This window comes from Vanacampus margaritifer, chromosome 3 (assembly GCF_051991255.1).
Source record: "Vanacampus margaritifer isolate UIUO_Vmar chromosome 3, RoL_Vmar_1.0, whole genome shotgun sequence".
NCBI classification, from domain to species: domain Eukaryota; kingdom Metazoa; phylum Chordata; class Actinopteri; order Syngnathiformes; family Syngnathidae; genus Vanacampus; species Vanacampus margaritifer.
Window position 1 is genome coordinate 6,351,699 of NC_135434.1, and position 21,233 is coordinate 6,372,931.

At 39.9% G+C, this 21,233-nt stretch overlaps 1 protein-coding gene across 3 annotated transcripts in view; it reads left to right on the forward strand.

The window, feature by feature from the left end:
* kiaa0825 (KIAA0825 ortholog) overlaps window positions 1–21,233 on the forward strand; it is a 139,978-nt gene that overhangs the window by 47,324 nt on the left and 71,421 nt on the right. For 2 of the 3 annotated variants that reach the window (XM_077561610.1, XM_077561611.1), the window contains exons 20-22: window positions 4,012–4,150; window positions 5,315–5,458; window positions 6,499–6,593. In XM_077561610.1, the coding sequence (XP_077417736.1) occupies window positions 4,012–4,150; window positions 5,315–5,458; window positions 6,499–6,593 (378 nt within the window). The other variant, XM_077561613.1, reaches the window with a different exon arrangement.

Consider the following 21,233-nt stretch of genomic DNA (forward strand, 5'->3'; position numbering starts at 1 on the left):
ATTTTCCACTAGACATTATATGTCTGATGTATTACAACTAAAATTGTGGTTGAGGCCTGATAGTCAATGGGAGAGGCCATGCAAAAGACATATTTGACTTTCAGGAAATTCACCTTCAAGGTTGACCGCTATCTGTTCTGGGATGCTGGACGACCTGTTTTATTTAAATTGAAAATAATTGGATTTGAATTTAACATAATGTCCAGGATCTCCAAGTTACACGTTACTAATGAGTCAATCAAAAGCTTACTGTATGTGTACTCAGACTGTTATGATGCAACAATCAAACATCTCTTCTAATTGTAGATGTGATGTGACCCTGTCATATTTTATCAGATAGGACAGAGTTGCACCGCTACACTAGTGCTATGCTCCGATAACTTCAATTTTGAGTGCTAATATGTGGTCACACTTTTCCTCTTTGTCATGATTAGTAGGCTTTAGTGGTGGCAGCACAAAAAACTCAATAAAGCTAACGAAATAGCTCAATTATTTGAAATTTAAGGTGAACTGTGTGGTTCTAATCATTTTTTTCAACATACAAATTCGGACAAGTGTTAGGCAGGGGTCAATAATTTTTTTGAAAGTGAGAGCTACTTTATGGGTGCTGACTAATACAAAGGGCTAGCAATTTAATACACACATGAAATATTTGCATATATTATACTTGCTCAAATTACCTTTAATAATGTTATTTATAATAAATATTGATATTCATCTATGTGAATACAATGCCCATGTCGATGATTTTAGTCAAGGTGGAGGGAATCATGAACATTTCCAGAGAGCAGTCAGTGTTAGCATGGAACCTGCAGAAAAGCATTACAGATGTCAGGAAACACCTACTAGAACACCTGAACTTGATTTGGGTTAATAAGAGGCACTTAAATGGTGACGGTTGTGTGCGATGACTTGTATATTTTACTTTGTTTGAAAGTGATTGGTTATTTTGAATACATCCACATTCCCAGTTATGCACACTTGTGCAACTTGGATGTTTTTATGACTTCCCCTCTACAAAAGATGTTTTTTTTTTTCATCATTCGAATTGTCGAGGTTTTAGGTCAATTAACGGTGGAGAAAAGTTTTTAATTTTTTTTGGGGGTGTACAGTATAACTTTTTAATACCACAAGAACCTAGAATTTGAGCAGGGGTGTGAAGATTTTTTTATTTTTTGGGGGGGCACCATATTGGTGACCGCTGTTTTAAGGTAACGCATCTAAGTGAAGATCAGTGTTTTTCAGTCACTGATTTTGTGGGACATGATGACAAGAAGACTGCACCCTGACTTATGATATCTTCACCACAACCAAGTCATGTGAATACAAAAACAAGCTGACACCTATGATTAAAAACAAAATAAAATAAACATAACAGGGACAAGATAATGAACATTAATCGGAAATAGGGATTTTAGTGACAAGACGAGGGAATAGGATGGGTGTTTTTGAGGGCGGTGGCAAAGAAAGGAAACGGGGGCAGTGTGTGTATGTGTGTGTATTGGGGGGGCGAAAAGGAAGAGTGATTATGTATCGCCTGTCTGAGGCATTCAGTAAGATCATTACTATTCATTAAACTAACCTTCACAGGGAAGTGATGCCCGGCTTGTAAACACTCCCAATACAGTGTCCGCCGAATAAGAGACATCCTGTGTGTGTGGCAGACACCCCTTGCCCCCCCCCCCCCCCCCAAATAACTTCACTCACTAACACCTCATGTGGGTGCACTCACACACAAACACAATCGTTTAAACCGTCTTTCAAAAAACATATGCCCTCCCAACCCGTTGCCCGCTTTCCTTTACCATCTTAAACCCCGCCCCCTCATGTAGACACCCACCTTGTCTTTGCAAAGTAATTTGTAGAGGAGAAGATTATTGTTCTCCATCATGGTGACCCTGGCTAGGCTGACGGGATGCATACACAGATGAAGATGAATGCAGTTATTCCTTGGCGGAGGTCTGCCTCTTTCAGGGCACATTGGCCCTAATGACATGATTGATAGGCTGTCCCAAATCCGGAGGGGCCCTCATTAATCACCCCACTGACTGAATCCAATCATCTGCTTCACCTGCACAGTGATGGACAGGAAAGGATACACAGCGCAGGTGCTGACACGGATGCACAGCCACCGTCCCAGACAACACCACCGCTGGGGACGGCAGGCGAAAGAATGAGGAGGTGTATGGACAGGACGGACCCCCGCTTCCTTTGCCATCCTCAATGTCAAGTAGCCAATGATTGGCTGACAGGCTGCACTATTTCTACCTTTTTATAATTACAAAGTGGGGAGAGTTAGGGAGAGAACAATGACAGGAAGTGTGTGCGAAAGAGAAGGTTTGATGGACGGTAGCGGGACATCCATCTGTATGAGAAGGCTAGGAAAATGATGGGGGCATTTGTCAGGGCTGGAGGACTGCACATGCGTGAGGACCTTGACACACACACACACACACACACACACACACACACACACACACACACACACACAGGCAGGACATGCCGAAGACACGTACAAATCACTTTTAGTGCGCCGGCATCCTTCGCTCAAAATTCTAGGCAAGATGCACTGATGCAATGTGGAAAAGTGTTCTGTGGTCTGACGAGTCCACATTTCACATAGTGGACGTTGTGTCCTCCGGGCCAAAGAGGAAAAGAACCATCCATACTGTTATGGACGCAAAGTTCAAAAGCCAGCATCTGTGAGGATATGGGGCTCTGTTAGTGCCGATTAGTCTATGGGCCAAAGTCCAAAATTTCACTTATCAGTACCACTCAAGGTGGCAAAACCTTGTAATTTTTTTTTTTTAAAGGCACATGTCTATAGATGATTTTTTGATATGATAACCCATCCTAAATGGTAGCGTTGCCATTTTTATCAGCACATGAATTTAATCTGTTTATTTGACAAATTGGATTATTGGTGCTGGTGCATAGTATAATTAAAGCCCATTTTCAGATCCTTACCCATCTTTTAGACAGGCTTGTTTGGTAGCATTTTAAAGGGGGAAGAAGAATTTTTACACCTGTCTAACAAATGTTGAGGTCGCACGGACTCTTCAAAGTGTCAAGAATTATTTACAATTAACAAAGAAACAATTAACGCCTAAACTGTTATTTTATTTGAACATTGTGAGGAGCATTCACAGGACTGTAACAATTCAGGAAATGTATAATATCCCAATATTATTCTACTATTAGAGGTGACTGGGGGACCAATAGTTGAATATGGTGAAAGTTTTCACTTGCAACCACCCAAAGTGGAAATTCTAGTTAAGTCTTTTAAAAAAAGCCTTATTCTTAGATATTGCAACTTGATGAGCCTTTCCAAATATTATCTTGGTCATATCTTGGTCAAATCGCATCCTGCACAATAACACTACAACAGCTTGGCTTCGTAGTAAAAGAGGATACTAGACTGGCCTGCCTGCAGTCCAGACCTGTCTTTCATTGAAATTGTGTGGCACATTATGTGGCAACAATGGAGACACCGCTGGACTGTTGAACAGCTGAAGCTGCACATCAAGGCAAGAATAGGAAATAATTCCACCTACAAAGCTTCGACAATTAGTGTCCTCAATTCCTAAACGTTTACCAAATGTTGATAAGTTAATGATTATTTGCAACAACAAAAAACTAAACAAAGTTTAGCAGTTTGAACATTAAAAATATTGTCTTTGTATTATATTATATATTAAATATAGGTTGAACATGGTTTCCCAATCATTTTAACACAACGTCCCAACTTCTTTGGAAATGGGCTTGTACGATAAAACTAAAACCACCCAAATAACCGTTGTTAAATGTAAACCTCTTTCACACAAAAACAGCATGTTCTATCTTACATCTTTCCTGAATGTTGTGGCCAGTAACTGAATCCTCCTGTGCGCTACTGCTAACACATTATTACCTCAATTTACTCTCTAAGGACAAGCAGTGGGTGTTTTTGTCCCACTCGTGTTTTTGCGAACTCACATTTTTTTCCCATGCTACCTCTTTTTCCTCACCCAGCGTCCAAGGCAAGGAAAGCGCAATGGCTGCAGCCGAACTGACCGAGCAGAAAATGGGCCTGATGCTGCTGGAGGTCTGCCACAAAGCAGGGGGCAGCGACTACCTGAGGCACATCCATCACATCATCCAAGGCAATGAGGTAGGGAAGCACTCCCTCTCCCCAGCACGTTAGGTGGCCGCTGGCCCGAGGCCGCAGGCTGGGGAGAAGTTGATGGGGGGAGATTTTTGGACAGGAGGAGGGGCGAAGAAAGAGGCTGCTGCTGCTAGGGGGTACATGCTGTGTTGTCTGTTGTTCAGCTGACCTGAAGGGTGTGCACCTGCAGTGATTCCATATGTAATACCTAAAAGGGTGTCTTAAATATGGGGATTTTTAAAATGCATTACAGGGAATTGTTAATAAATCTTATTATTTTATTATTATTAAATTTACTGTATTTGTAAATTTACTGTAAATTTACTGTATTTGTAAATTTACTGTAAATTTACTGTAAATTTACTGTAAATTTACTGTATTTGTAAATTTACTGTATTCGGAAATTTACTGTATTCGGAAATTTACTGTAAATTTACTGTAAATTTACTGTAATCTATGGGTAACATTGGGATTTCACACTATATTTTTGATATCAAATCATTTTTAATATCAAATCATTTTGTTTGTCCACAGAGATAGTTGCACAATCCAACAACAATGTGTGTAATTCTATTGATTCTCCACTTTTTATATAGGTCAACTCATAACTAAAGTGACTTATAACAAAGACAAATAGCAATTCAGTCCTTGGACAGTTATATGAAGTAAGCGGCCTTCAATGACCGTCAGGCGCGTAGTTACCGTTGCCATATATTTTACAATAGATTGTCTATAAGGATGCAGTTTGGAATAGCAACAACATACATTAGGCTGCTGTTGATGGATTCCATAAACAGCAATAACTTTGCATGGAAATGTGATAGAATGTGAATGGGCTACCTAAGCAGGCTGTAGCTTTCTGGAACAGTTTCACCTAGCCAAGGCTGAGACAAGAGTACTCAGGTCAGGGACACTCTGAGGTGGAGGGAGAGGAGGTTCACGCGGCATGTCAAAGTGACGAATGGGAGTGTCGAATTCACAACAGGAGATCCACGACACTCCATACTCTCATACACAGGAAAATGGCTTTCACGTTCGTTTTTTCGTCTACAGCAATGCAGCAACATAATGCTATATCACACTTTCAATTTAGTGACATTATGTTGAATGAATGTTTCTGTTTGTCTTAATTTTTTTTGTAATCGTATGTTACTTCTGTCTGGTACGCAGGATTTGCTGATGTCCAAATTAAGTGGTGAATTGCTCTGTGATCCGCCTTGTGTGGTGAGATTCGACGTCAGTGATCGTTTGCGCGTCACCAAATTCAACCCCCTTGAGCAGTTTGACCGAATTGGCAAAAAGAAGATGAATCAGGTTAGTAAGCAGAGGTTAAATTATTGCTATTTTGATATCACAGTTAAAGAGATGAGTACTTTTTCAACTCACAGTGCTTGAATGTAGTATTTTGTTTTAGTTTGTAGAATTTGTTTTTTGGGTTACTATGTTACCAGGCTAACAAAATTCATTCATTTCAAGAGATTTCCTTTTCATCTGCTAATGCCAACCGGAGACTCTCAGAAAATGTGTACAGCTCACAACATATTGGTCATCTAATTCTTTTGATGAAGTAATAACAAAATTGGGGAGAAATATTTGTGTGTGCACTGCACGTGTGCACACACAAATATTCCTCCCCAATTTCCAGTTTTCACACAGCTGTTTATATTGCAAAACATTGTCCTGTTTTCAACCTATTACACGAGGCTGAATAGCTTTGCATAGAAACACCTTATTAAGAGAATGATTAACACGACTTCTCCACTTTAGACGCCTATGTAGTTTGTCAAATAGAGTGGAGGCAGGAGGGGGCGAAGCTACATCCATCAATCTCCCATGAAGAATGATCAGAGAGAGGATGGATGAATGGATGGAGTTCTCCTCCTTTTGTCAATAAAGCTCAGCCTGCAGTTAGGAGTGACATTTTGGCAATCAAAACACTGATTTTTATTTGCTTCCACCAATCTGGTGCCGGTGCCAAGTGTGTTAATGTTGTGTTAAAAAAAAAAAGACGATGAAAAGAATGGCTGCTGTTGTGGCGCTTTTAGAGCAAGGGAGAGAGAAACAAAAGCAGAAAGCGTAGGAAGACTAACGACTCCCTCCCCAAAATTGATTTATCTTTCTATAAATAATGACGACATCCCCTCAAATGGATTTATAAATTAATTCCTGTCTTATTGGAATAAAAAAAAAAAACATCTTCTGCGGACATGATAAATGGCCTGGTGCGTGTTTGGTGGCCTGCACTTGGGACCCTCCCTTCTTTTTTGTTCGTGGATCCCAGCTGTAGCAGCAATGCAGTGATGCTATTAACCCTGATTCATAGCGAACAACACTCCGTACTCATTCATCTACAGGTTGCAATGGTTGAGTGGGCGTGGGAGTGGCCAAGACTGCTGCCAATGTATCAGGACATGTGTCCAATCACCTTCAAAACGCTGCTGGCCAACAGGTAAGATGCTGATTCTGACACTGAACATGAACTATATGTTTGTACCAGTTTATTGTAAATGTTCTAAGCCAGTGAAGCCGAGGTTCGGTGACTCAGTCTCAGGTGACCACACTACATTGCTTGGCCTGTGTTTCAGGGAATTTGGTGCTTTGTCATGTGATTTCTTGTGTAATTATTGTAATCTTATTATACTAACTATGTGGAGCAAAAAAAGTGGTTGGGCGAATATGCGCAATATCAATTCACATGTATAACAGAATGTATGGTGTTCCACTTGGTTCAATTATGGGGCCTCTGCTGTTTTCATTGCATCAACTGCTCCTGGGTTATATCTTAAAAAAAACATTGGTGGTTGTTTATAAATATAATGGTACTTCATTTATATAGCCGTTTTCCACCTAACAAGGCTGCCAAAACGCTTTACATTCGACTACTCACTCACCTACTGATGACGCAGCATCAGGAGCAACTGGGGTTCAGTATCTTGCTCAAGGATACTTCGATGCGGTCACAACGGCACGGGATCGAACCCACAACCTCTCGGTTGTGAGACGGCCACTACCATTGAGCCACGCCACCCCCATAGGTTTGAGTTTGAGCAATCCTAGTCCAGCACAACTAGCTATCGAGCAAAGCTAAAGGAACGCTTAGATGGGAAATACAAGAACACAACTCTTTCTGAATTCAAGGTGAAGGGAGATATATTCAATAAAAAAGGCTACTCTCCATTTTATTCACCAGTATACCCTATACTATGTCTTGATTTGGGGGGGGGGGGAATCACACTAAGGACGTGTACATAGAAAACTGGTGGTGTTTGGTACCTCCAACAAGGTTGAGAACCACTGTTCTAAGCAAAGGTTTGGCACAATTATCTGTGGTTTTGGAGTAGGTCTAGTAGTTTGCATACGGTGACTCGTATTCCACTTGCCCTTTTATTTTGACATTCACAAAACTACATACTATTTCTGTCATGTTGTGCTGTGCTCCAAGGATGTTGTGTCAATACTTAATACGTCTTAAGAAACACTTTTATTCCTTGGCTTTTAGTTCAGTGTGAATTGTGTGGTCCTCGGGGTATTTCCGTGTGTTTATTTATTTCTTCATTTTAAAATTATTTTTAATGTGTGTTTTTTTTTTTACTTATTATTTTTGAGTATTTTATTGACTGTTTTTTATTTTTATAGTTGTTTTTTACAAGATTTTATGCGTATGATCTCAATGTGCAGCACTTTGGAAACCCTTGTTTATAAAATGTGCTATAGAAATAAAGTGTATTGGATTGGATTGGAATACTATCAACTTTGCACTGTATTTGGGTGACTTATGCCACTGTTGGTGGCTACTTGGACTAGGAAGGAGATTTGGCATCCTTTGTGTGTAAATGTCAAAAATCTGTTAACTCTTTGACTGCCAAAAACGTTAAATAACGTTTAGTAAAATCCTATGGAGGAGTGCCAAAGACGTTAATAGACGTTTGTTTCAAAACAGAGGTGAAACTAACCATTTTCTATTGTTGATTACTGAAAAACGGAATAAGGTAGAAACAAACTTTTTTTTCTGATGAAAGATGAGAGTCCAATCTTTCATTTGGTATTATGTGTGTTTCCATAGTCCAATAACATAAATTTCTGTGGACCTTGAAAGATCAGTCAAAAGATCAGTCAAAATGCTTAAATCGGCTGGCACCCACGGCATCCCTTTTCTGAAAACGTCTGGCAGTCAAAGAGTTAACAGCTTATCCTGCCCCGGTTTTCCTTTCAGTTGAGTTACCAACCACAATGGAGTTGTTATAATCTGTTGATTAGTCAATTTGCATTGTTACATTGACATGCTTATTAGCAGTTTTACCATTCTGCTTAAACTTTACGCAAGCCATCATAACCAGACAAAATTGTTGAGCGGATTTTAAAAAGTCATCTGATTGGACTTCACCCGATGTCCACTGATGGTGCCCCATCCTCCTCACCCGCCTTGTCCTCTCCTGTTCTTACTCTGAAACGGGCATAAATATTTATGCAGGTATGTGACACATATTAGATGGCAATACTTCAGGCTGTTCCCTGCTCTCCATTCCCAGCTGTCACGCTGCTAGCGATCAGGGAGCCATGGGGCTACTGCACCTTGTCTCCACGCCTACGCTCAATCCATTCTAAATCACCGCCATTGTAAAACACACATACACACACACACACCTTGCTAACAAAGGGCAAGCTCTGCATCTGCCAAGGACACGGGTTTAATAAGGGTGAAGTGTGCGGCTCGGTGCTGTGTTGTGATGAGCTTTGTCTTCTTTAGGCCTCTCTCACTGCTTCATACACACACAATGACATTCTCTCTTGACATGTAGCCTGTTTTGCTCTATGTTAAACAGTTGGGCCATTTGTTCACCTGAACCAAATAAGTCATAAACAGAGGATTTAGAGAATGGCTTCGACTTTGGCTGAAACGCTCTCAAAGAGCATGGAAGTTAGTTTTCACGGCTGGCATCATGTAAACTGTAAGAAGTCTCTGACTTGGAAAGAGGTCCAAAGGAAAGGCTCTTCGTGGGATGATATGTTGATGTCGGATGATTCACTGTTTGTTCCCACAGATAATAATAACATTCTCTATTTAAATGCAGACTCAAGTACCCTTGACTGTGTTCTCAGGGGCTTCACAACAAACGCCGTTTCACACAATCCGACCGGTGTGACCTTGTGTCCAAAGGGTTTTCATATCCGAGTTGTACTTTTGAACAGGTCTATTTTACAGAACTTTACCTTTACCAAGCCAGAAATCTTTTTATTAAGGTGTCCTTCCTGGGGGGAAAAAAAAGCATGCATTTAAAGTTGTACTGTTAGGAATTCAGCCAGAATCTTCAGAGGCTGAATATCCATTGTGAATGAAATCATAACATTACCATATCTCATGAAACATCAGCTCAATAAGCATCTAAGGATTGCTGCACATTGAGTGGCACGTCCGACCGCTAGAACTGCTGTGCTGTGTGCGGGTTCTGCAACTAGTTTTCATGACTGGTTGACAGTCTGCCAATAGTTTTTCTGTGGATCCAAAATCGGAATTGCAGGTAAACAATGTTGTAGATATAACATCCAATCAAAAGTCTCATGTTGTATAACCAAAAATTGTGTTTGTGTTTGTGAGTTAAGCAGCAAAATCTATTCGTTTTTGTCCATTTCAGGGGGCGGCCATTTTGCCACATACTGTCAACTTAAATTGACATCACATTTTCCCAGGGCTCAGGTAATGACCAATCAGGGCTCAGTTTCGGAAAACTGCCCCTGGACCCCAAAACAGCATAAAATTCATTCATTCAGTCATTTTAGGAAAGCCTTTCCAAAACTTAGCATTGGAATCAACCCGTACCTCCCAAAAAACATCCTAAAAATATATTTTGAGTTCTTGTGAGAACAGGCCTCCTCATGATACTTGATATTGTCCATTTTACAAGTTTTATTCACCTTGAATGACTTCCCTTTCTTATATAGAGCTAATAATTTGTTCCCCAGACTGTGTAAGTTAGCAGTGTGGCCCATTGGCCGGTGGCCTCCTATATATTGTTACAGTGGCAGGACAGTTATTGTGCCCAGGGTTTATATCACATTCTAATAGAGCAAGGCTATGAGTTAAGGGCGGTAGGCTTTTACACCGGGGCTGTTAAATCACTGTTCAGATGACTTCATTAGCAGAGCAGGACACATGCTGAGACACTTATCCGTCCATGCACACACACACACACACACACACACACACACGCACACACACACACGCTTTCACCCTGCTACCTTGACGGTGTAGCATTGGGGTTAGACAGGATGGGGAGTGGATTTATTCAGGTGTGTGTGTCCTTCTTTGTCACCCGTCACTTCAGTTCCCTCAGCATGATGGCTCATCCATCATCCGCAGATTGAGCTTTTCAGCAGAAACCAGACTGATTAATACCACCTCAGGACCCCCAGGGTAGCCCGGCTGACTGGGCTGACCTGGCTTCCTGCTACACGGGTGCGTGAGTGTGTAGATAGATGGCTTGTGGGTGGACTAACTTTCTTAGATGGCTTGTTTCCAGACAAAATGGTTGGCTGAAAGGCTGCCTATTGCTGGGTGGCTTAGTGAGCAACACATAGACCAAAGAACCATTCAGACCTTTCACATAAAGAAACATTAACAAACGAGTCAAAAATAGTAAAAATTCTGATTACTTGATTGCTTATGTAGAATATCACTTAAAGAGATACTTGACTAATTTTCAGTAGCAAAAAGTTAATATTTTGTCCAGGATTGTTTTGCTGACCAAAACCCAGAAAACAGGTGCGTGTCGTTACCTACTTCCTCAGCACAGGTGATGTCATCTTGAGTGGACAGCAAGTAGAAAAAAATAGTTTATGATGCCTTTAAATTATTTGCTCCCAAAAACGTATAAATACGTTCAATTTGAGATGTTTTAAGTTTCTCAAAGATGTATTTCTACGTTATGTTTTTTTTTTATGCTAGAGCATACAGAAGGCTTTGATGCAGCCTCTCAATGGTTAAGGAAATGCTAGTTATTATAAAAACGGCCAGCAGGTGGCAGCAGAGCAAAATAGAAAAACCAGGGCCATGTTGAATTTACCCACGGTTCTATACAGATTTGCGAATAATGATGAAACTTAGCTATATTCTAATGCTAATTGCTAAAAGACTAATCTTTCTTTTGGTAGGTTCCATGTTTTTATAGCAATACAACACAATACTCTGTGGGCCTTGCAAAATCAGTCAAAACCCAGTAAAACAGCCGGGAGCGAAGTGAGTTGCTTCAGTGAAAAATGGCTGGGAGTGAATGAGTTAATTGCACAAGAAAAATAATGAAGTTATCAAATTCATTCTTGACAAAATCTTTACTTTTTTCTTACTTAGTTATTTTTGTTGAAGCAGCTAACACAAAGATGTTACCTTGTGATGTCATCTTTCATTGCATTCCTGTAAAAATAATAAACTTGAATGAAATAAGTATGACTGGGTACAAGAGGCTTTCAAATGCCAAGGTGACTTTAACCACTTTGCCTGTGTGTGCCAAAGGGTGAAGGTTGTGGTTGATAAGAATTGGCCAGCAATGAGAGATGAAGCTACATGTGTCAAAGGGCAGCTCTTCCACTCCATCATAAACACCTTATATTATCCAAGGACATTAATGCTTAACCTTTCCAACACCTCTCTGAAGCCTAAAGACCATGCATGGTTGGACCAGTTTTGTACTTTGCCGTCATCATTTTACACAGCTGCAATACGAGCAGCATTCGCCGTACTGAGTCTGCATCGTCTTAACCCCATTGTTGTCGCTCAGCTCCATAACAATAGCCGTTTTGTGGAAAAATGCCAATCTGTGGCGTTCTCGTGCTTGAGCAGCTCCTTAAATTGCCACGATAGACGTGCACGCTTTGAGGAAGTGGGCAACCGCCATCTGTTCCGTGGCGCTGCCATATGGCAGGGCCTTTTTCCCAGGGAACAAAATAAAAAACAAATATGTCAAAGTGTTCGTCTTTCTCGGCGGATGCTGATCAACCTGGGGAGATGCTGTGTGTTTGGTTTAACGGGCTTACTTAACGCTTCAGAGAATGAGTGAGTGTGTGCGACTTAGGTTCTCGTTTTTTTTGCGAGGATGCGCCAATTTGCATTTTGGCTTGATTCAATTTACACTGCAGGTTTCAAGTGCCTATATCTGATGTTGTTGGTAAACGAATACAGTGGGAGTTCGATTTTACAGACCTGAAACTAGTAGACTCTGTATTTAACGGACAAAAACTAGTAAAAACTAGTGTTCAGTCCACTCGAAATGTCACTATGTACGGTAGCTGTCAAAGTCTGTTCGTTCCAGAATTGGTCAAAGCGCCATTTACTGGCGAATACTTAAGTGTAACCAAAAGTCCTTGCGCATGTCCACTTCTTTACATCCTGTCGGGATGTCCGTTTTTGTTGTAATAAATTGATTAAAATGTCCCCATTTAAATTGCTGGACAAATAGGAGGTGGAGTACATCGTGTTGTTACGGTCGACTGGTAGACTGTGGATCGCGAGGGTACTTACTGAGTGTTCAATCAAGGTCCTAAGCTGTGTTGGCAGCCCAGAAATTTAGCTCACTGTTAGCACTCTGTGCTTACAAACTAGATATGTGGTTATAGCTGGGGTTCGATCCCCGCTTCCCTCTATTAAAAAAAGGCCAATTACCAGAGAAAAAATAAAGTTGGGTTTAGAATGTTACATTATTTAATTATTTATTCATTTGTTATGATTTTTTTTTGCTTTTTGAGTAAACTCTCAAGTATCTCAAGTTCGGCTCAATGTCCTCTTTTTTGGATATTTAAAATATGGTCACCCACACTTACTTAGGTCGAGTCTTATTATTGTAATGGTACTCTTACTTGAGTAAAGTTTTTGCCTCCTACTTCTGGTGACAAGGTACAACCAATCTGACCACTTGCACTGCAGTTGCATATATTAATTTAATATTTGATGACATTTACCCCAACAGGGCCATATGGTAGAAACATTTTTGGAATATTGTCACTAGGCTAATTCATCTGACTTACTTCATATGTGATGCTTACTTAGCATTCTGAACAGTTGGTTGGCTACATGTTAGGTGCTTCAAGGTTAGCCAGAGAGACATTTTATGACTGCCAAAGAAACAAGGAGCCATGATCTGCCTCTCAATCTTCAGTCTTACAAGGGCAGAAATTCAATAGACTTTTCACTTTAGAAAATCAGAAGAATGTGATGTGTCATTGAGGAAGGCCTTCTTTCTTTTTTTTTGTTGTCTGGTCCATCCCCTTGCCTGTGCGTCCCCTCCACTGACTGACAGTTCGGGATGAGAGTTTGTGTTGATGGAGACAGAATACATTTTTAGTCTGCCTGCTTATACATGGAGTGTTTTGTATTCACCCGGGCCTGGACAACACTGTCACATTGAGGTTTTCATTAGACGTAAGCAGGTGCTGGCGAGCTTGACAAGCCTTTGCGTGTACACACTGGCGCCGCACCAACTCGGAACACCGCGTGCACGTCATGACGGGCGTACATGTATCTGTGGACGTTCTCTCTTATATTTGGAGGTTTGCTTCAAAGGCGAATAAATCAACGATGCCTGGGATAAGGCCACGGCCTGCCTCAGACTGCACAGACAGTCTGAGAGGCTCATTAATCATACGGCCAGTCACAGATGTGATGGCTTCCACGCAACCCACCAGCAGGCTGTGAAAGTCACATCCAGCAAGCAGGCAGGCAGAGGCCGTACTTTCTACTCCTCCGCACCCAACTCTTCTCGGCCTCTGCCTTTCCCCTTTGTCATATTTATTTCACAACCTCCTTACCTTCTTTCACCTCTGGCATCAGGCCTCAGTAGGATACTTTTGAAATATTTGTGTTGACCCTCTAAAAACGAGCTGGCGGGTCAAAGCAAATCTGTCTTCTCACAGAGTGGTCATGGTCAAACCATTATGGAGACATGAAGCATTTGTCACGAGTGCTGACCATTGAATTGCCTTTGGTCACGATGCGGTACAAATATTTTTTATCTGAGGCTGCCAGATGTGTATAATAGTCGACTACTATATTTTGGCATGCTTCTTGGCAATGCCATCACTCAATGGATTTGAACATGAAAATCAAATTACGACTACTAGCCCCTTTTATACTGCCTATGAGATTAAAACCAGGATTTATCAACTTTAAATCCAGGTCATTTTGCTGTATGAATGTCAATGGCATGTAATGGAAGAATTTCAGGTATTTTGTGTTAATTAAAAAAAAACATTATTAAAAGTTAGGGGCGTCAGACGATTAAATTTTTTATTGTAATTAATCGCATGACTTCAATAGTTAACACGCAATTAATCATACATTTTATATCTGTTCTAAATGTACAATAAAAAAAATCTAGGTTTTCATACTCTTGTTAACAAAAATGGAAAAAAATAAAACTAACTAGAAATAGAAATAGTCTTTACCTAGTCATTACAAAGACGGAAGTCAATTTGAACGTCGACGCACGAAAAAAACAACGCAATGTGCTTGTCCTAATGGGAAATGTGGTCTTCCTTCAGGCATAACATTACCGCTTTTGTCCATATGGCGGCGCCATAATCAAAATAAACTGAAAGTTCCTCAGTGTTTTTTTTTTTTTAACTGCAAAAGGATTTGGTCAAATCCTGAATTGTATGCTGCAATTCTTTCAATGTCTATAAGGCTGGGTGGTAAATTCTAACCTCAGAACTTAAAGGCTAATGTGCTTACTAGTAGTTTACCGTGCAGCTCAAATCGGACTTGACAGGTAAAATATTTGGATTCTTATAGCACTGCTATGCAAAAAGACTTTTCTCATCTATTTCTGGTTGTGTTACACCCTAATAATATCTTAACCGTATTGCTTCCATCTACACTCCCTTGGGGTTTGCAATAGTCACATAGCATTTTTGCATTTCAAAAGTTGCTGGTAAGTGTAGTGTGATGAATATACAATATAACAAGCTCCTCAGCTGGATCGCTCCGGCCATGTGTATGTAGTCAGTTGCTGTAAATATTGTGATTTTCAGATTTTTCGCTGCATGAACAGCCACCTCTGCGGTAGTTCCACTTCCAAGTGTGGATGGATGAATTGCTGGAGAGAGACTGTGTACTATCAGAGCTAAATGAAAATGCCATTTAATCTACTGCAAAGCCCTCAGAGGATGAATAGAAATGCTTGATGGAACAGGGACAAGACAAAAGCACCCGTTTTTGATTAAAAATGGCAAGTCCCAAGGCTCCCCAAATACTCTAGGGGGTTTGGAATTTCAAAGATAAAGAAAGTGTTCCACACAGTAGAATAAACTATGTGCCTCTCACAAGTGTTTGACTGTGGTGGAGGAAAAGATTCTTTGTTAGCATTATGTTGAAGTTCACATAAAAAGTGCAGCTCTTGACAAAGCCAAACTACATCTGTTGCATTCCTCACTACACAACCTTGGACCCATTTCAATTATTATATCTACAGTATATATTAATACCATTATGGAACTTTTAATGTTGGTGTTTGTAAAAGATTAACTTGTAAAAATACTTTAAATGTATTGCCTGTACAGACAGTATTTTTAAACATAATTTGGGGGATTGCTTAATTGTATAATTTTCTTTCATTATTACAATGCATCATTTTTAGGCCAACACATGAACCCCATAGCTGCAGGACTCTCTAATAATCCTATTTGAGTCACTGCAAAGTTTCCTATACATTCTATTAATTTAACTGACTGTTGCTTTTTCCATGAGATTCTGGAAAAATGTTCTCTTTTGCTTGTTTCCAGCAGCTACTTCAGCTAAATAATTCCATATTTTGCCTTTGGAGCCAGTTGGCAGTTTTGACCAACTTTACATGGAGGTGATTGAAGAAAGACATCTTTCCGGTTGATTTACTGAGTTGACTTTTTAGCTGAGTGCAGCACTTTCTATTACGCCGTATTCCCAGTGTTTTTTTCCTTTCAAAATCTCTGTGATGACGGAGCCTTTTTTTTTTTCACAGGAGAGCTCAGTATTGTTCATTCGATTTGACATCATCATTGCTCTCCTTTTTTTTTTTTTTTTTTTTTAAAAACAACAACAAATCAATTAAAAAAAAAATTAATAAATGTTTTTTTTTTTTTTTTTATGACGGAGCCTTTTGACAACGTACAGTTGTGCCTTGAGATACAAGTTACACAAAGTACTTTTTTTTCTTTTCCACAATACGAGCTGTCATTTGGATGTTTTCTTGCTTTGACTAATTGACTTAAGCAAAATTTTGTGATACGATGGTGGCAGTGAACTCAACTTTCCACAACAAGCAACCATATGGCATAGTTAACAGTTCCTCAAAAAAAGAGGCTTCAAACTATATATGACACTCCCAGTTTAAATTTACTCTCAAACTAATAACTTGAACTCAGTCCTGATTTCACATTAGTTATCTGTTGTTGTGTAAATGTAATGTTATGAGATTAAACATTTGTGTAGCTTCACAGTCATAATGGCCCTCTGCGGGAAACTGTCACTGTAATTTGGCATGCGAAAGAAATGAACAAACAAATTTAGTCTTGATTTAGTCTTGATCCTTTGCAATTTTTTTTATCCTTTCCAAAAAATTACTAATATTATTGCTGCTTACTGGGTTACTTTTAGTAGTTTTGAAATTCTTCATTTGTGTCTGCATGATTGTATTATACTGCCCCTGGTGGCCAAGTTGCACACACAGTAAGGAGTTGAAATTAATTCATCAGGATATAACTATGTTGTTCATAAATGTTTTTTTTTTAATATATATATAAATTGCAATACTACAGAGTGTTATTTTTCTTAGTAAAAACATTTTTTTTTTCTTTTTTGGGGTGGAGGCTGGAGTGGATTAATGGTATTTCCAATCATTCCAATGGGGAACGTTTATGGATTAAGGCAGTTCTATGGTAGGATTTCTACACTATAGTAGAAAACTGAAATTTGTTGGCAGATGGTGGGGATTGCTCGACAAAGAGACTTATCAAATTAACTTTGAGAGGGTCCCTTACTTCTTAGAAATGATGGCACAGTCTTGGGTGAATCTCCTATGTTCCACTCCCCTTGATGCTTCGTCTGCAACCTGGCATTTAAGTAACTACGTCATATCACAGAGCATTTCAGTTGTCCTAAATATGCAAAAGAAGCTGATATTTTTGTGATTGACATTTCTAATTCCAATTTGACTGACTAATGCTGGTTTGTGGTCCCTTAATGCACTTCGACTCTTGGATGTGTGCATGTGAGGGAGGCCATGTGATGGTGAAGGGTCTGTTTTGGTGGTACATCATGAGGTTGTATCCTGCCGTCATGCTCATTAGAGTGTCTGTGTTGCCCAGGACGGGCCAGCCAATCATATGGCTCTGTTCGTCTTTCCCATTTGCATGTGGTCCAGGAAGAGATAATTAGAGGGATTTCTGCCTGTCACTGTTAATCTGGGACTTAGTGAAGAGCTGTGACGCCGACATGCTGATGGACTGACACGCTTGTCTACACACACGCACACATGTACACACATTTGATACAAACCCCGCAGCTCCTACGCACGCTCTCTCTAAGTCATTTACCATTTTGACCTAAGACCAGTGCAATTATGATCTGAGAATTCCTTTGTCTCTAATGCCACATCATACAATAGAGGCTCCCTGCAGTCATATATGAACTAAAGCATGTTGACTCTGGCTGTTTACATCCTTTGTAGGACGCTGTTGACACAGGTTTTTGATTCCCAAACAGGCAGAATGCTCAGTAAGCCTCTTGAACAAGCACAGCTGTCAGCCCAATAGTGACACACACAAACACACGCGCACACGTGCACGTTTGTGTGCTCATGCACTGGCACAAACCAAAAGCACGTGCTCTCATAGTGCTGATTGGCAGCTCTCCTGTTTTGCCATAATTCCGACTGATTTATCCAATCTATCTCACTTGCAGGGGCTGGCAGGGTAATATTAAGAACAAAAACATGACCATCAATTAAAATCTACTTTTTAACAGTGAACACTTTATAGCTGGTGACAATATGTATATAGACAATTGCTGCAAACGTGCAAAGACTCAGAAGTATACAATTGTAGAGATATATAGTGTTTTTTTCATTGCTGCTTGTCACATCTTGGAGTCCGGCAGTTATCTGGTGCAGTTGTGACGTGCGCTTAGCTAGCTAGCTCTTCCGCCACCTTGGAAATACAGACGCTCCCCAACTTACGAACGAGTTACGTTCCGAGCGATCGTTCGTAAGGTGAATTTGTTCGTAAGTTGCTTCAGTGCTATATTTTGTATTATAATTTATGTTTAAAGAGAATACGTACAGTACTGTACTACGTATGTTAGAGAGAGAGAGCGAGAGACACACACAGTATGTACATGTACGTAATAAGATAAATAAAATGAAGTTTAACTTACTTTTGGAAGATGTACTCGATGCTTAAGGATTTGATGGAGGAGGAAGAGGAGGATTTTATATCATGAGAGATTCTTCGTCGTCGCTGGAATCGGCTTCAAAAGTTACTTCCTCCTCCGTAACTTCAATGTAGGAAGAAGTTGAGGGTCGAGGAGAAGAAGATGAGGGTTGATGAGTATCTTCCTTGGAGGATTTACTAGAAACTGGCCGAAAGAAGCGATCTAACGACGATTGCACAGTTTTCTTCTTTTTTCATCATAAATGATGCGGTAGCACTGTATGGCATCATTCAATTGATTTGCAACCTTTGTGCAACGTTCAATATTTGGGTCTTGCCGCTCGAAGAGTGCGATGGCTTTATCTATGAGCGACAGGCGTTTCTTCTTCTTCTTCCTCCTCCTCGACACGTTGCTGAGCCTCCAATGCTGGGTGAGCTCTCACAGCGCCAAGCGTCGGTATTAGCGGCGGAAAGAAGCACTACAGTACTCGGAAAAAGGTGCGCAATAAAAAATCTAATTTACAGCATCTCTTTCCGAACATTTTTTGACATGCGCGCAGACATGTTCGTATGTACCGTTGTTCGTAACTCGAATGTTCGTAAGTAGGGGAGCGTCTGTATCATACTGTGCTTTAGAGCGCCTCGTTGTTGGCTGTGAGTACATGCTCAGGGGCAAAATGGCCATTAGGAATTTTGGGATACATACAGCCTCTGCCAGGTGGTATGCGCACTCCTTTTCTCGGGCGACAAACGACAAATATAATCCAGATATAAACCAGATGTTGGCCACTACTCCGCAATCCCCCTCCCCCACCCCACAATTTTATGCGTTTCAAAATGACAAGCTATTAGGGGTGCACCAATCACAATTTTCCGTCCGATCACTGATCCCCAATCTTTTTAAAAATCTGACCTGTCGATCCTGACTTTTTTTCATAACAAACAGCATACACATGCAGCGTTCCAATCTTGTTTTATAAATTATTGAAAAAATATCTGTAAAATAATACAAATGGGTTGTTTTAACTGTAATTCTAAAAGTAATTCTCTCAAATAAAAATTAAAAAACTATTAGTCATCTCAACATAAGAGGACAGTGGCTGACTTTTTTCAGACTAGGGAGATGACATCGGTGGAAAAGATCGGTTTATTTTTAAGGGATCGGCCGATCACTGATCCCCCAAAATTAAGGAAATCAGGGCCTATAAATCGGCCGGCCAATTCATTGGCGCACCCCTAACAAGATATATTTATTTTTACTTTCCAGGGAGTTCAATTTGTGACTGTTGTTCCCTTTGCACTCTATGTAACTTTTGAGTACTTACATATATTGACTGGTTAAGCATAATATATCACATGTGGACAATAGCAACTGTACTGTAAAGAGCCTTGTACATGCTCTTATCTCCAAATGACAGCCAGTCCTTTTTCGTACCATGTGGGACTGTTTAATGGTGCATGTAGAGACAGAGGGTGACCTCGGCTGTCTTGCTCTGTGACCCTGTGTCGCCGCTGATGGCACATAATAGTTGACACTTGACTTAAGGGGCTTTTTAAGTGCCCGGAGTGCCCCAGGTCCTGGATTCATATTGTAATGTGGTCATCTTTATACTGGAAGACACTTCTTTTGTTCCCAAGCTCCCGCTACACTTGTTTTCACTTTTTCCTCCCGCCTTCCTTTATCATATTTCTTTTTCTTCTCATGTCGAGCACGCATGCAATCACTTCTGACACTCAGACCTACTCAGAGCCTTCGCCACCCCAAAGTGAAATAGCGTGCGCTTGTGCCATTACAGGTAAGCACAGGGGTGCACTTGTCTTGGCACTTGTCTTGACAAATACAGAATGTCTAAAACTGCAGCTTCTCACCACAGCACAGTCATGTCACAAAAAAAACACTGCAAACCCCTTTTTTTTTTTTTACTTTCTTAATTCATAGGTATCTATACAGGATCTTTCAAAAATAAATTTAGATCATTTTATATATGAATATCTGAAAAACTAGACAAATGAAATTAACTAGGGTTCATGTTGAAAACTAGATTTTATTTATCAAAATTCCAACAACATTCAAACAGAACTAGATTTGATTCAAGATTATGTGACATATTTTCCTTTTTGCCTTTCTCTGTAAAATGTTTGTGACTTTTCAATTTTTGTGGTTGAATTTTCTCAAAAATAAACCCTGCACAATCATTTCACTATAATTGGGTATATTCAAACACTATTGAAGCAAGGCATATATTTTGCATTAGAAAACCAAACACTGTATCATTTAAACATGTATAAACACTCGACTCATGATCGAGTCTCATTTTATTCAAAAAATTATTTAATCAGCATGAAATCTGTGCCTAAACAATTGGACGCAAAGCTGTTCTTGCAGGTAAGCCATGTATTCAGTTCTATATTATGACACTACATGTAACTGGCATTGATAGATGAAAAAATATGTATTTGTAATTAATAAATAAATATTTTTCTGACAAATTTAGGGAAAATGGTAGAATTCCCATGGCACACCTGATGATCTGTGACACATAAGTGTGCCACAATAGCCTAGGTTGGAACGGTTCTAACTCTAAAAAATGCCTTTAGTTGAAAAAAATTAACTAAAAACAAAACAAGAAAATAAAATCAATGTAACTATTAACTCTTTGACTGCCAAAAACGTTAAATAACGTTTAGTAAAATCCTATGG